General features: G+C 40.5%; 2 protein-coding genes across 2 annotated transcripts in view; both read right to left on the reverse strand.

The window, feature by feature from the left end:
- Positions 1 to 1,347: 1,347 nt before the first annotated feature.
- On the reverse strand, positions 1,348 to 7,676 carry ARL2BP (ADP ribosylation factor like GTPase 2 binding protein). Its single transcript, XM_063113225.1, has 6 exons — positions 7,344 to 7,676; positions 6,492 to 6,553; positions 4,913 to 5,019; positions 3,650 to 3,735; positions 3,359 to 3,455; positions 1,348 to 2,821 (listed from the first exon to the last, which is right to left on the reverse strand). The coding sequence occupies exons 1-6, from the start codon at positions 7,379 to 7,381 to the stop codon at positions 2,720 to 2,722; spliced, it is 492 nt and encodes a 163-aa protein (XP_062969295.1). The 5' UTR covers positions 7,382 to 7,676; the 3' UTR covers positions 1,348 to 2,719.
- A 4,092-nt stretch (positions 7,677 to 11,768) lies between these two features.
- Positions 11,769 to 16,011, reverse strand: part of RSPRY1 (ring finger and SPRY domain containing 1) — a 47,039-nt gene continuing 42,796 nt past the window's right edge. The window contains exon 15 of the mRNA XM_063110752.1: positions 11,769 to 13,275. Coding sequence (XP_062966822.1) covers positions 13,179 to 13,275 — 97 coding nt within the window. The 3' untranslated portion in view covers positions 11,769 to 13,178. The remainder of the gene's footprint in view (positions 13,276 to 16,011) is intronic.

Here is a 16,011-nt window from a genome sequence, read left to right on the forward strand (position 1 = left end):
CAAAATGTCGATTACTGGGCAATTCAAGTTCTGCAGTCACTTAGGACAACCAGCCAACTCTGACCTGAGGTAGGCTGACCACACTTCCTGACTGCTTTGTCTGGAACAATCCTGGTTTATGCCATTTGTTCTGGGATAAATTTAATAGCACAGCCTTTTTTTCTCACAAGTGCCCCAGTTCAACAATAAATTATTCAGTCACCCTTGTTTTAAGGCAAATTAGGTCACCTTACTGAATTTAAGATTTCAATAATGTCACCTACCTGGAAAGTTTATGAAGCTCAGAGGTGATATAATCCAGGTGCTGGCCATGCTAGACGTGCAGAGCTCGTAGAAACAGCAGAGAGGAAAGCTGCCAAGTCCTCCTGAGCTTATTTTTTTTTAACACCGCAGAGCAACATTCTCTGAGTAATAAGCCAAAGGCATTTCCAGGCCCCCTTGGTGCCTTTTAAACTAGATTCAAACAGCTGTGGATGAACTACTCTATTACTAAAGGATGGGGGATTAAGTCGGGTGCCCACGTCCCATCCCAGTTAGCCTGGGACAGACCCAGTTTACACCTGTTGTCCTGGTGTAGATATTGGTAGCATCCCTCTTTACTCTCAAGTATCTCAGGGTTTGAGTAATTAGTTATTCCAGGATTAAGCCATAAGAAAAGAGTTTAAAGGAAGAGCAACCCATTTTGAGGCTTAAGAGAATACAAAATCCTAGGCAAGGTAGAGAGCTCACCCCTTTATCAGGTTTCTGACACTCTAAAACAGCCTATTTTAGGGGAGACATTAACATGCTTAGTCAATTAGACTGCAGTTTGGGTGAACACTGCTTCCCATGGTTGAGGAGTCCTAAGCAATAGGAGAATGCAGCTGTCTCCAGAGGCTGGGGCAGACTGTTGGAATTTCTCACACCAGGCCAGGCCTAAGCCCCACTGAAGGTGGCACATGACATCACTGTCTAAGTTTCTGTGGGGACAGAGACAGATTTCTAGTTTATTTTAAAAGAAATCAGGAAGCCTATTTACAGTATTAAGCGACAACAGGCTTTCTTGCTTTTTTCTAAGTAGTAAGGTTGAAAGGAACAGTTTGCCTTTCTTGTTCTTTTTTCATCTTTACATCTCTGGACTTGTCCACGTGACTCTTCTCAACTAGGCGGGCTGACCAACGGGTCTTATCAAGTGCTTCCAGCATGCCTAGCCTATGATGGAGAGGCCCATTTATAAAAAGAGCAAGGGAAAGCAAGCCCAGCAGAGGTGGCATTTGAAAAAGCTGCCTCTGAGAGCGCCTTTGGATTGAAAGGAGCAAAGCAATAGTCATCTGATGGTGGCAGCAACATTAAAGGGGACACGACTCATTTAGAGTGATGGTTCTTGCAAAACACCTCATTTTAGTCATGGTACAAAAGTACTTAGTAAGCGACACATTTGTACAGAAAAACACAGCTTATAGCTCATCTTTAAAACCAGATTGGCCAAGTGAAAAGTCAGTACAGATTCTTATTTTTACTTTAAAAAAACAAATCAAAGGTGCACACTGGGAATTGAACTACTATGTTTTTTCTTCTTTCTAGAAATGTGACATACATGTTTTCTGGTAATCTACCAAACGTACTAAAGCAGACGACAGTAAAGCTCTTTACTACCTCCTACTCATGCCAAGCTAGACCAGTGGCACACCATCTTGGTAGAAGAGACTGACAAGAAGAAATTGCAGAGTCCCTACCTACCCCATCAGAAAATCTAACAAACTCATTTACACAGAAAGGATTTTAAGCAAACGTGCACAACGCACTTAACATGCTATAAGAACAGGATACCTGTTAGTCTATTTCTAGTGCACAGCGTACATTCACTGGTGCCCAGTAAAATGGGAACACCAACATAGAAAGCATTTTTGCATTCACAACACTAAAAAGCACACAGCATATAATACTTTGATCTTTAAGTGGGTAATCATGGAAGTTCCAAGATCATATCCACTAGGTTAGCCTGAGTATTCATCTATAAAAAATATTTTTTTCAAAAATAATGCTTAAAAGAGACTTCTAGAAACAGTGGGACTAAATCAGGACCAGCAGAAGACATAGTGATTCAAGGACTGTAAATGTAAGACTAGGAATTGATTTGCACATATAGCTTCTTTAGGTAAAGGACATCTCTCTCAGTTGATTCCTACAAGCTGTGATCATAGGAGATTCAGAAATCTCAAGATGGGCAGCTAGCCTGAGTAACACTCTACACAAATATTCCCCAACAGTCGAAAATCCCACTGAGGCCGAAGGACTCAAACTCTGACCCATGTAAAAAAGCTATGAGTACATAAAAAGATTCATGCAAAGCCTGCTGGGGCAAAGAGGGTTGTGATAGTGGGTTGTGCCACACTGTTGACACACCAACGTGGATGCTGAGGGAAGGGGCCCAGGTGGAACACGTGACATGTGCTTGCTCCAGAGGAGTCTGACTCAGAAGCACTTGAGAGAGGTGTCTCCTTGGGGAGGAGAGGAGTACTAGGGTAACTGAGCTCTTGGGAAGGACTACTAGGGTTACTAAATACAAGAAAGTGTTTCAGGAGAAACAGTCAAAGAGGGTCAGGCCGTTTTGTTTTGATCCATCAATACTTAAGATGAATGAGAAGCTGCAGAAAAGAGTCAGTCTTTCCAAGATGTATTCTGTCATCTTGAGCTGAGGGTTCTCCCAGCCTACTGGGCCAGTGACAGTATGTGGGACCTAGTGACGCAGGCTGTTCTGGGAAGCTGGTGTAGAAGATGATTTGCACAGTGAAGTCACCACTAACCCACTGCTTAAGTCCAATCCCCGGCCTTCTTTTTCCTACAAGAGAAAATGAAAGATTTCAAGAGGCAAGGAATAGAAAAAGTCATTTCTGGCCTCTTGAATGGGGAAAGAGGAGCTCAGGGTGGCAGTGTGGACCACTAGGGAGTACACAGGAAAGGGAAGGTGGTTATTTTGCATTTCTGCTCAACACTGGTCCTAGTCACTCAAAAAATGCACCTCTCTTCACTGGGAAACATTTATTTTTCTTGTATAGAGCCAGCACTATAAGAAAGGCAAGGCAGAATTAGACCTGATTTTTGGGTTTTGTCCTTCTAATTATTTAGGGACCATAAGATGGTACCTAGGGCCTGTTTCACCAAAACATGAAAAGGTCCCACCTAGAGTAGAGAAAGCAGCTCACTCTTCTGATACCCTGCTAGCTGCTACACTGATACTGGCCAGTTTTATGGGGTAATGATGGGGGAAGCATGGGAGGTGATTTATGTTCATGGGAGGTAGTTTGTGTTCATCAGTTCTATTTGGAAATTTCTAATTGGTTCAATGTGGCTAAATAAACAGGCAGTGGTAACTTACTGCTCTGTAGTCCAGAAACATTTCTTTAAAAGCCAGAAAATCCGTAAATGTGAGCAACATGTCAAATATGTCACCAGCCACTTCATCTTTATGATGCCTGCAAAAGGAAAGAATGAATGATGAAACAGACTGTCTCAAGACTCCATTCAAAGGTTTTGAGGGCTCCACCCAGGACCTAACCACCACTTGCTTTCACTGCAAAAAAGAAAGGAGGGTCTTTTTTTCAGACTAGGGAAGAAGGAAGGGGAGAAAACAAAACAAAACAAAACAAAAAAGTCAAGCTCAACTCACTGTAATGTAGTTGTGAAAGCTGCCATGTTAAATCCAGGAATCCGCTCCAGCAGCTGTTCTTCAATATACTTTTCTACCAAAGAAATCTATAACAGCAGAACAGATCTTGGTCAGACCACACTTTAGGAAAACAAGACTTCGGTACAGAAAGCTGGTCCTCCGGCCCTTGGTAAACATTTCCTGAGATCCTATCTTATGTGCCAGGCTCTATGCTGAATGCTGGGTGTATCAAAGAGGACCAACACAGCTCCTGTCCCAGATAAGTACTCAGCCCAGTGCAGGAGAAAGGCACTGGCAGGTAATCATGCTGTAACAGGATGAACGCTCTAACACAGGTGGAGACAGTGAGCAGTAGGACTCCCATCTTGCTCCCCAGCACAGGAAGTAAGGAATAAAATAAGTGGGGGCTTTTCTTCCTGGGTAGATGGAATCTGTGCAAACAGAACATACAAAAAAGCATATATTAGGAGGCAGTTACGGTTTCCTTCTGAGCAGATTTCATTGATTATTCCATGCTCAGGTGTTAAGAAAATAAAGTCCTGGAGGCTCAAACCTACGCTTAGGATAGATGAGATAATCCCAGGAGGCTGCAAGAGGCCTCTGGGTAGAGTGTGAAGACCCAAGGGTAGACTGGCCAGTCAGCTCAGCTGGTTAGAGCACGGTGTTATACCACCAAAGGCAAGGGTTCAGATCCCTGTGCTGGCCAGCTGCCAAAAAATCAAACAACAAGACCCAAGGGAGAAGAGTTGAGGTTCCTGGGTTCTAGGTTTGGTTTTTTTCCACCAACCATTTAGTGACCCTGGTCTCAGTTCTCACTTTTACTTAACAGTCACGCATACCTGACTGAATTATGTAGAAAAAGAAATAGGGTGTAAAAGCAAAAAGGTTTTACGAAAGCAAAAAGGTTTTACAAAACCATACAAATGCAAGGTATGGTGAACTCACGTATTGCAATTGGAAGCAGGATTATGGCAAAGCCAAACTTCTTTTAAATAAGAAGTTCACATGCTCATCAAATAGTTGCCTGAAAGCTTTTTGGAAGAAAGGCCCAAGAGCTACAAGGATGAAAATGAACTAAACAAGAATTCTCATTAGAATTCCCTCAATATTTTAGTACACACTTTTTTGTTCCTGCTGCTGTTGGCTGGCCAGTATGGTTGTGGCATATTTTAAAAGATGAGCAAATTTCAACATCTTTGGATTCTAAATTCAAATTTCAAAGAAACCATAATCTCCTGGTAGCAGAAATAGAACTCTACTTACGTATTCGTTAAAAATAGGTGTGTAGGTGAGTTTATTCTCTTCCGTGTCTTCAAACTCTTGGTAGTACTTGTCCATGAAATTTCTCTGTAATAACTGGAACTCGTCATCTGAACCACAATAGGGAAAATTTATTATTTTTAATGGAGACTACAAACCATTCTCATATGCATAAGCAGGCAGGATTTATGTCAGTAGTAGTACTTTCTCAATGGCCAAACCCTAGGAGAAGGAAAACTGGTGTTTTAAGGGAGCACCAGATGGGACACCAATGTTGAAATAGACCAATCCACTCTTAAAATTTTATTTTTTAATTGTGGTAAAATACACATATAAATATAATTAAAAAATATATAAAATTTACCATTTTAACCATTTTTAAATATACCATTCAGTGGCTTTAAGTACGTTCACATTGTTGTGCAACCATCACTACCATCTGCCAATCCATTTTAAACATCCATAAGGTGGCTTGGGAACTCCCATAGTACTTTCCGTAAAGGAACAAATTGGTTCTCTCTTATTTTAATATAATTTCAGCAGCACTTGTGGAAACAGTATAGTGATTAGAAGTATGGGGTCTGAGAGAAGCCAGGCTGCTGGGTGCAAATCCCATCTCATCCATTCACTAGCTGTGTGACCTTGGATAAATTACTCTATTTCCTTAAACTCCTACTCCTTCATCTGGTAAGTGAGGATGATTTATAGTACGTATATAGGAGTGCTAGGTGGAATTTAGATGAAAATTCATGTAAGCAGATTAGTTCATAGTGAAAACTTAATAAATGCCAGGAAATAGGGAATTTTAACAACTGAATAGAATATTTCTAAAAATAAAAGCAAAGCTTCAAAAAGGACCCAGACTTCGGGATAAATACCCTGGACTTATAGAAGGCTCATTTTCTCCACAGCACATAGGGTACCAATAACAGGCAAAAGAACTGAACAGATTCCTCAGCATTCCCCAGAAATCCTCAAATCCACATGGGATAAGAGCTTAATGGTGAAACATCCTTTATAGGACCTGAAGGTACGAAAGCTTGGTCAGTGATTTTCAGACTAAACCGGACTAAGTTACACAGCCAATAACATCAAATAAGTGCTCTTTTTCTATTTCTCATTAAACTTAGAGTCAATAGAGAGAATTTTCTCAAATATAGAACCAGCTGAAGTTTGACACCTTGTTTTCTTCATGGACATGTATGCTTATGGTTATGATTTTATGCTGTTTTATGGCATAAAAATGTTAAAACTCAAAATTATCTAAAAAAAAAGAAACTGCTCTTATCCTATATGTGAAATAAAGTAGGTCATTATTTCCTGAAGCTTTGCCATGAGCTCCATACTTCTAGGTGCCACGTTACCTGAATAAGTCCCTTGCAGGCCCCTGAATCTATGGTTGTTTCAAGGAGTGCTGGGATGTTTGTTTCTAAGACAAATCACAGTAAGGCTTATTTAACATTACATTGTGCTATGTTAAAAATACATGCAGCTTAACGTTTTCTTTTTAAAATTAACTCTTCAAACTGATTTCAACGTCCTTAAAAGCAAGCACAAAGCAAGCAAGTCCTTAAAAGCTTACCCATGATGATGTCCTCCAAATATCCAACCACAGCATCAAATTCCGCATCAGAGGCAGAGGAGCTGAAAAATATGCCTGGATTAGGCGCTGTTTCAAATAATTCCATCAAAAAAATTTTTTTACTATGTACATTTTCAATCACGCACAATAAAAAAAAAAAAAAAAAAACTAGGAAAATGAAATTCCCATCACTCAGCTTCAGCCATTAAGAACGATTGATTAATGTCCGATCTAGCAATTCCAAACAGAAGACACACTTGACATATCTGTGACATGAAAGTTGAATGTGATGGCTCCACTTTCACAAAACCTGATATGACTCCATGAATCACAAAAAGGACAAATAAAGGGAGCAAAGGATGGCATCGGACATCTCCAGGATCCTCCGCATTTATTTCCTTCATGGTCTACTCACCACATCTCCGCTATCACCCCACATCTATCTGTTTGTGAGCGTGAACCTGGGGCGGGCAAAATATTGGCCAGGAGGGTCATTTAATCAGGAGTCCCTGGTGATGGTGGTGGTGGAGAGTCCTCTGACCCACGGTCAGGCCTCGGCAACAGCTCAAACACACCTTTGTTGCTAGCTAAGGTTCGGCGGCTGGGGGACTGTGATGGAGGCGTAGATCAACGGGTGCCACCCGCCTCTCCGTCCTGTCCTCCCGGGCCTGAACCCGGCCGCCTGGCTGCCGCAGCAGCCATGAAATGGAGACTGGGAAGTGGGGCGGAGCCTTGGCCGCCTCCCACCACCACCCCCACCCTCCGGGGACACCCGCTTTACAGGGCCCAGGACGAGGCGAGCGCCGCTTGCCCCCGGCCTCCAGCCGCCCGGGCTCTGGCGGCGTCACTCACAAGGACAGCGCGAAGCTCTCTTCCTCTAGGGCGTCCATCGCCGCCGCCACCGCCGCATCCACCGCGCAGGCGAGCGGGCCCGTGGGCCTCCTACTCCGCCCGCGACCCGGGCCCAGCTTCCGCCCTGCTCCGCAGAGCCCCAACACGCATCGAGGGCACGGCGTCTGCGGACCGGAGCGCCACCGCCCAGGCCGCGGCTCGCTCACCACCCAGCCGGGTCAGCGCCTGGCGCGAGGCGTGGCCTCAGGGTGCCCGGCTGCGGCCACCCAGCGGCCGGGCCTCCACAGCCCGCCAGGCCGCCCCGCCAGCGCCGCCGCCGCCGTGGCGGGTCCAGAAGTCTGTTACTGACCTCTGGGCGCCGCGCCCAGCCTCTTGTCACCATGGTCACCGCAATCCCTTCCGCTGCTTTGCCTGTCGTGGCAGCCAATCACAGGCGCGCGTGTTCCGACGCCAGGGGCGGGGCAAAATGGAGCGGAAGTCCGGGAAAGGGAGCCGGGCAGGGTTGCTGGGCCTCAGTAAGTACATAATGGGCTACGTGAAACTCTGACGTGCTGCTTGGTGACTCAGTCTCATGTCGCCCCCATTTTATGAAGGAGTCTAAGCCAAGAGCCTCAATTTTCTCACTTATGCCTAAATTGCACCTCACAGGGTGTTTGTAATGCGTGTTTTAAGAGCACTATAAATTGCCAACTCTCTTGAGAGCCAGTTCCTTATCTCTTGAACAAGATGACGCAGACAACTGATTTGCAAGACAGTACGCCTGGAGCAAGGAAAGCCCCACGGCTGGAAGGGGACGTCTTGTAATTTACATCATAATCTTAACATCATAAAGATTATTCGGCAGTAACTGGTTTCTTGGTTAAATATGCAAGGTAAAAGTTGTCAGAACCATTTTGAGCAACACAGTCATAAATCAGAAAACTTTGCTCCGGGAAAAGTCCCCTCCAAAAGTGCCGGATTTTGAAAAAGGAGTCTCTGCAGTTGATTTCTCTTGATGGGACCCCTACAGGCATTTGGTCTCTTTGGTTGCATGATAGCTTTTGGCCAGATTTGTGGTATATGACTACAGGGATTTAAGCTATGAACTGAGGGTCAGATGGCCAACCCGAATGAATTAGCAGCCATCTCCGTGGGATCTGGAAATACAGATTGTATGGAGGATGAGATCAAGACTCATTACTCTGATTGGTACCAGAAGGAAGACAGGTATCTAAAAAGGTTTGCTGAATTACTGGACTGAGTTCTGTTTAGTCAAGCACTGGTCGCACAGCTCCCAGCAAATTCAGCAAATTTCCTCATGACCTGCTTTCTCTATACACCACACTTATTTCTGGTGAAATTAACTGCTCACCCTTTCTAAATCACTAAAGAGGTAAGAGTGGTGGGGAATGAAACTTGATTTCATCTTTTCTGGTTATCTATTGCTGTCACAAACTACTAAAAAATTTTGTGACTTAAAACAATTATTTTCCTTATTAATCTGCAATTTGGGCACGATTTGGCAAGGACACCTAGTTTATTTTCTACTTGGTGGCAGCTGGCACAGCTGGAATGGAGCTAGAGGAGCCTCTTCCAAGGAGCTCACGTGGCTGGCAAATTAGTGTTGGCTCTTGGCCGGGAGCTCAGTTGTGGATACTGGCAAGAGGACTGGGGGTCTCAGTTCCTTTCCATGTAGGTCTTCCCGGGGATGCTTGGGTTTTTTCACACCATGGCTGCTGGATCCAAGAGCAAATGTTTCAAGAAACAGGAAGTGGTAGCTGGTAGTCACGTAAAGGCCTCATATTGGAAATTGGCACAGTATCATTTCCACTGTATTCTACTGGGCAAGCAGACACACAGCCCACCCAGATTTAAGGAGAGAAGATATAAACTCATTTCTTGATGGGAGGAATGTCAAAAAATATGTGGCTGCCTTTTAATTCTTTTAACAGGTATCCACTTACTCAGGCATGTGCCAGATACTGTGCTAAACATTTATACATTGTCTCCTTTTGAAATATTTGAAGCCCTATGAGAAAAAACAAAAACAAAACCCTTATAAGGTGGGTATTATCTCCATTTTACAGACTGGAAAATCAAGGCTTCGTGGGACCAGTGTCCAGGCCCACTCCAAAGGGCCTTTTTCAACCATCCGATTATATAGCACCTAATCTCTGTGTTGTTAAACCATAGCCCTGGAAATCAGAACATAATATTTTTCTTTTTGAACATAATGTTTTTCTCCTGACAACAGAATGGTGGACTTTTTCCCACTTGTAGAAAAATTAAAAATTTATTTGAATATATTAAATGTTTTTCCATTAATAATAGTTTTTAAAATCCTCTGGGTTAGCATTAAGAATTTTTCTAAGTGAATAAATAGCAGAAAATGAATGATGGACAATCTTGGAAAGAGCTTGTAGTGGGGAACCCTGAGCATTTTCTGATTGTTAAACCTGTCCCCTTCTGCTGGAGAAACTTTTAGAAATTTTATGCTTGACTGTCTTAATCGTAAACTTTAGCTTCTGTAACCTAGCTTGCTTCCTGCACCCATGCAAATTAGGCTCCAGACAAAATAAAATTTAAAAAAAAAAAAAAAAAAAAATTAGGCTCCAGAACTGACCGATGAGCTATGTCTCATAGCCAACCAATCCGGACTAACAGACTTGCATCCCTCATTTGCATAAGAGGACCTAAATGAGAACTTGTGTGGGAAGTTTTTGGCTATATAAGGTGGGCGTTTTCCCTCATTTGGGAGACAGGAGTCTAATGCTCCTTCTCTCCTTGCTTGCAAGTGTGATGTGCTGTAACACCAAAAAGAGCTGTCAACTATTAAAAGAGCTATAAAACCAACATTGGTCTTGGATTCCTCTGTGCCAGCGCCTCACAACAAGCTGATCTTGGTTTAAGTTTGTTTTCATGGATACACATTCAAGATGGTTGAAATTCATGCAAGAATTGTTTCCTGGTACTATGCAAATGGCACTAAGAGTTCCTCCTGTTCTATATCATTCAAAAAAAGTGGCAATTTGTTAAAAAAATTTTTTTGGCTGGAACCCTGGATTTCCCCAATGAATCATAGCATTGACATAACTTAATGTTTTATGTTTTTCCCTCAGGTAACAATATATCAGCAGTAAAAGTCTAGCTTTTAATTTCTCTTAAAATGCTTATACTCAGTGAAGAATATGGATCTGTTTACTCTCTTCCACATAGTTAGCTAATCCCTAGTTTTTTCTCCTCTATGCAGTAAATGTCTTTCCTTTCGTATTAACTCCAACATTACAACTTTGCTTCCATCCTTGATGATTTAATCAGTTTAATATGGAAGTCCACTTTTTTTTTTGGTCTCGAAGAATTGGAGAAGTAGACCATCTTATGAACAGAGTTCAAGGGTAGATTTCTAGAAAGATGATAGGCTCCTGCATTCCTTTGACTACTGATAGATTATCTATTAATTCCTTCTATTTTTCTCCATTTCCACTGAATTTAGACCACCTTCACCTCTCAGCTGGACTACTTGTTTCCTTACTGGTCTTACTATTTTAATTTCTTGCATATCTATCTCCCTCCCACCTCTCCATTCCACTCTCCACATGGAAGCCAGAGCTATCTTTTAAAATTATTTATCAAGGAACTTCCATGCCTAAACTCCTTTGCTTTCTACTGCACTTTGGATAAAATACAAAATCCTTAACATGGCCTCCATGAGCAGTCCCCTGACCTCTCCAACCCAGGAGCATACTATTCTACCCTCTTGCTTCCTATCTTACTAGCTGCAGGGGCTTTTATCAGATCCCAAAGCCCAATGAGCTCCTTTCCTCCTTAGTTAGGGCCTTTGCCTATAATGTTGTGTTCACCTAGTTACTCAGTCCTACAAGCTTGTCCTCAGTTTCTCTGCCTGGCTATGTCCTAATTCCACCTTTATGTTTTAATAATGTTACTGCCTCAGTGAGGTTTCTTCTGATCCCTACCGCCACCGCCATCTAAATTAGGTTCCCCCCATTCTCTCTAAAACCTTATTTTTTTCTTTTTTCCTTTTCTTATGTTCTGAAAGTGCTCATCTCTAGGACCCTATTCTTTTCCTATTCTTGAGACCAGCTTCTTTTCCTTCAGGGCACTAAAAATTTATTACAATAAGCACAAATATATTGTCTTCTCTCCACTACCAGACATAAGCTCCAGAAACAGATGTTTTGTATACCATATAGGCACAGTGCCCAGCACATAACAGATGCTCAATAAAGATTTGTTGAATGAATAAATGATTAACCTTACTTTTTTTCACCGTTTTGATTAACCTTACTTAATTCTAATACTTGATGCTTTCCTATCCTGAAAAGTAGCCCTTAAATCTGAGAGTATATAGTCTCAGAATCTTAGTAGTAGGCATCAATGAAAGTTGTGAAATCTTAGTCAAAAACAGATGTTTTATTCTTCAATGCAAATTACTGTATTCACCACAAGCTAAAGAAGAGAACATATATCTATCTATATATATATTTTATGTATATTTTTGGATTTATGGAAGACTAAAGATATGGAAAAAAAATCCAGCACCCCAACAAGTACAGCCAGGAAGGAAATCAGCTCTGTAACAGGACAGGTTGAATGAACTACAAACAAGAAAGGGTGGGAAAGGAAGAAGAAAATGTGCATTGAGTTTAAGACACTTTAAAACTCAGAAGACATATTTACTATTCAAGTATAAACTCAGTAAGGACTTGGCATAAATTGAAAGGCAGCTGCTGAGGTACACCATTATAAAATAAGTTCTATGAATTTACAATTCTACCTTCCAATTTTCTGGGAGAAAAAACCAAACTCTTGAAGGTCTTCACCAGAGACGCTGAGAGGATTAACACTTTTGATGAAGACATAGTCAACAATCTATGATTGAATTTCCTATTCAACAACATGTATTTATTTAAAACAATAGGACTACGTGTTCTCAGATTGTCCTCTGGAGTTTTTGAGACTATTAGTTCAAGAGTTTCAAAGTATATTACTTTCAAAAACAATACTGATTAAAAAAATTTTTTAAACAAAGACAAAACTGATTTGATGATACCTTAAAAATACCCTACATACCAAGTTTTCTCCAGTCTAATGTTGCAATTAATTTTAAGAATTCCTCCTGCACTGGTAAAACATTTTTTCATCACAAAATGTGGGTACTGAAATTGGATAGAAACACCATGAATGTGAAAATACCACCAAGTTTCTGCAGTTAAAAAAAACTAGAATGTTCTTTGGAATCACTGAAATATCAAAAAATTTGGGTTTTTTTCTATAGTCTGTGCACCTTCTTTCAGGTTCTCCTTGTTGCTTGTAGTATTGACCTGTGAGATTCTAATTTTATAGATTCAAGTCTTGCAGTGCAATATTCACACTTAACACACTGTTGTCTCTCTGACCAATGGGAAGTTATGTTTAACCCAGAAAAGCTTGTATTTACTTCTCCATAATGACTTCTGCCCAAAATAAAAACTTTAGAATATGACACAAAACACCCTGTGTTAAACAATCAAATGAACCCAACATGGAGAATTCCGGCGTGGTTTCAGCACTTGTGAACGCATTGTCTCCTACTGTTTTTCATGGAAGTACCACAGGCCTGGCTGCTAGCAGTCAGCTCTCCTTGGCCTCAAAAGGAATTTCTCAGGGATGGCAAGTTGGATTAGATTCTAAGAGAATTTTGTCTTTGACAAACTACCATTTTTAGCATAAAATCTGGCCATGGCTATAAGTTTCAATGTGCGTACAACTGATTAGAGATGTTTTTTTCCTTTGTTTTTCTTATCAACATTGGCTGGAATTGAGGAGAAATAAGTCCATGATGCCTCTTCACATGTGTCATGAAATGTGAGAAATCTGTCTGACTCTAGACACTATTTCTTTACGACACAATGGGCAGGTCTCCAGTTGCAAGGCACAATCCATGCACAGGTCACTGAGGAGAAAGACATAAAAGCCAGTCAAGTTAATGCTTCAAATGTCAAACTGTACCTGCAAACTAAATCTAATATGTTAACAAGTTGTTTATTGAAAGGGTAATAATGACACATGATTTAAAAAATGAAATGAAGTAAATATACAAGGGTATTTCAAAAAGTTTGTGGAAAAACAGTATTAAGAGAGAATACGAATCTTTCCATGAACTTTTTGAAGACTCCTCATATAAGTAAAAAATAAATCTCCCTCCCATTTCTGATCCTCAATCTTCCTCCTCTGAGGGACAAGTTAAAAGTTCATGTGCATTCTTCCAGAAAGTCTCTATGTATACGGCATAACATATAGATGTGTATGAGTATATGCAGGTAGAGATACAATGCTATTCCCAGACATTTAGCCATTTATCCCAATATTATTTACTGAATAGTTCATCTTTCATCACAAATTTGATGCAATGCTTTTATCATGTGTTAAATTTTCATTTTTAGTTAGTTCTATTTTGGGGCTTCTGTTCCATTGTTCTGTCATTCTTGTTAAATACCGGGACCAATCTATTAATACTTATTTTAATATGTTTTAAGATGTGGTAGGGTTGTCCTCTCCATAACTTTTCTTTTTCAGAATTTTCTTGCTTTCAACTCTTAAATTAGTACGTCTAGTTTCAAAGGGGGAAAAAATATGTTGCCGTTTTTATATGGACCAAATTAAACTTAGATAGAGTTTAAGGAGAACTGTCACCTTTATAATACTAAGAGGTTTTCCTATCCAAGAACAGATTAATTTATTCAAGTCTTCTATTTCTCAGTAGTTTAAAAGTTTTCTTCGACAGCTGACCAGTTGGCTCAGTTGGTTAGAGCACAGTATTATACCCATACCAGCCAGCCACCAAAAACAAACAAAAGTTTTCTTATATAAGTGCCACATATTTCTTGGCACATATTCTTAGATAGCTTTTTTTTGACAACTGTAAAAGGGACCCTTCAATTATATGTTCTAACTGGTTGTTATTTATACATATAGCTAGAAGAGCTACTGATTTTTGTATATTTTGTAAGTCATATGGCGACAGCAGGCATCCCTGTCTTGTCCCCAACATTTCTTGGAATGCTGCTAATGTGTCAACATTAAAGAGATGCTAGCATTTGTCTGAAATATGTATTTTTTTTATATCATTAAGAAAGTATCCATCCATTCCTATTTTATATTGTTTTCTTTCCTCCATCCATTTCTGTTTTGTAGTATTCCATCTATTAGGAATAGATATTGAATTTTAACAAATGCCCCTTAAGCATTCTTGAAGAAAACAATAATTGTCCCCCTCCCCCAGTCTATTTGAGAATATACACAGATTTCCTATATTGTACTATCCTTGCATTCCTGAGATAGGCCCCCCTTGGTTGTGTTGCTGGGTCCTATTTGCTAATATTTTATTCAGATTTTTAGATTTATATTCACAAATAAAACAGTTTTTTCTTTTTTGTGTGTTTTCTTTATCAGCTTTTACCATGGAGCCTTTATAAAAATAATACTGTGGTTTTTCTGTTTTATGTATGGTCTGGAGAAGTTTAAATAGAATTGGACTACCTATTCCCTGAAACTTGTAAAAAATTCACCTGTGAAACCAGCTGGGTTTAGTGCTTCGGGAGAGGGAAGGCAAAAGAAGCATTGATAATCATCTTAATTTCTTCTATTGAATAGGAATTCTTCCAGGTAATAGGAATGCTTAGATTTTCAATCTCTTCTAGGAATGGGTTCTTATAACTCATTTTATCCAGATTTCCTTTTTTATCCCCGCCCTTTTAAAATTGTTGTTGCTCAAAGTTGAGCTAAATTTTCTTATAATTCTTTTAATTTCCTCTTCCAACCCTGTTTTGGATATATCTATTATGGAGACTATGATCATACTTAAGATACCTAGTTCTAAGTTTTTACATTCCAGCCCTCATTAATGAGCCCTTATCATATACAAAACCACAGAGAAGGGCCAGAGACTTCAAAGATGAATAAAACCAGATCCTGCTGTTCGGGATCTTAACATTCTTACAGAAACAAAGATCAAAAAGGGCATCAAGATATCCAACCTTTAAACTCTGCATCTGTCTGCAAGGCCCTGATAACTAAAACCTCCAAACTGAGAAATTTTGGGCTGCAGAGTTGATAGAGAGCATTAATCACAATTGGAGTCACTATACTTTTCTTTCAGGAGAGACTGTTATAGCTAAGGGTTAACTGATATACACAGCATGCACTTCTCTTAACAGCCAATTAGATAACAACCTATTTATTTCAAAATACAACAACTATAAAGACAGAGTCAGGGGCCCAGGCTGAGTCATTACTGGGGTCCATCATTCCAGGTTTTAGAACCCTAAACAGTGGTTAAAGCTATGTCAGAAATAAGAACAAGGCAGGGTATGGGGTGTGATGAATTACAGATAGCTGGTCTGTAACATCAGCATGGGTGTTGCTCACATATGGGCCACCACATTGCCCAACTCTTCTTGCCCTTTCTAATCTTAGTTGGGATGGTCTTCTTGAGGACCATCTTACTTGCTTCTCTTGCTGATGCTCAGACACACTGTTCTATAGGATCCAGGCTCTGAGTTCATCTCATACAGCTGCAATTTGGTTAGATGGCATGGAGACTGCTGCCTTCTCTATGGTTAGGAATGTAAATAAGAAGTTAATGAGGAAGATCTAAAACTAAAAGGGATTTCCTGGGAAGCTCCTAAAT

This window comes from Cynocephalus volans, chromosome 10 (genome assembly GCF_027409185.1).
Source record: "Cynocephalus volans isolate mCynVol1 chromosome 10, mCynVol1.pri, whole genome shotgun sequence".
Taxonomy (NCBI): Eukaryota; Metazoa; Chordata; class Mammalia; order Dermoptera; family Cynocephalidae; genus Cynocephalus; species Cynocephalus volans.

Bases quoted from the DNA above. Each gene is read 5' to 3' on its own strand.
- ARL2BP (XM_063113225.1), bottom strand. From the start codon at position 7,381: ATGGACGCCCTAGAGGAAGAGAGCTTCGCGCTGTCCTT. The intron at 6,554-7,343 runs GTGAGTGACGCC...CATATTTTTCAG, and splicing joins GAGAGCTTCGCGCTGTCCTT to CTCCTCTGCCTCTGATGCGG. The intron at 3,456-3,649 runs GTGAGTTGAGCT...TTCCTTTTGCAG, and splicing joins GCTTTCACAACTACATTACA to GCATCATAAAGATGAAGTGG.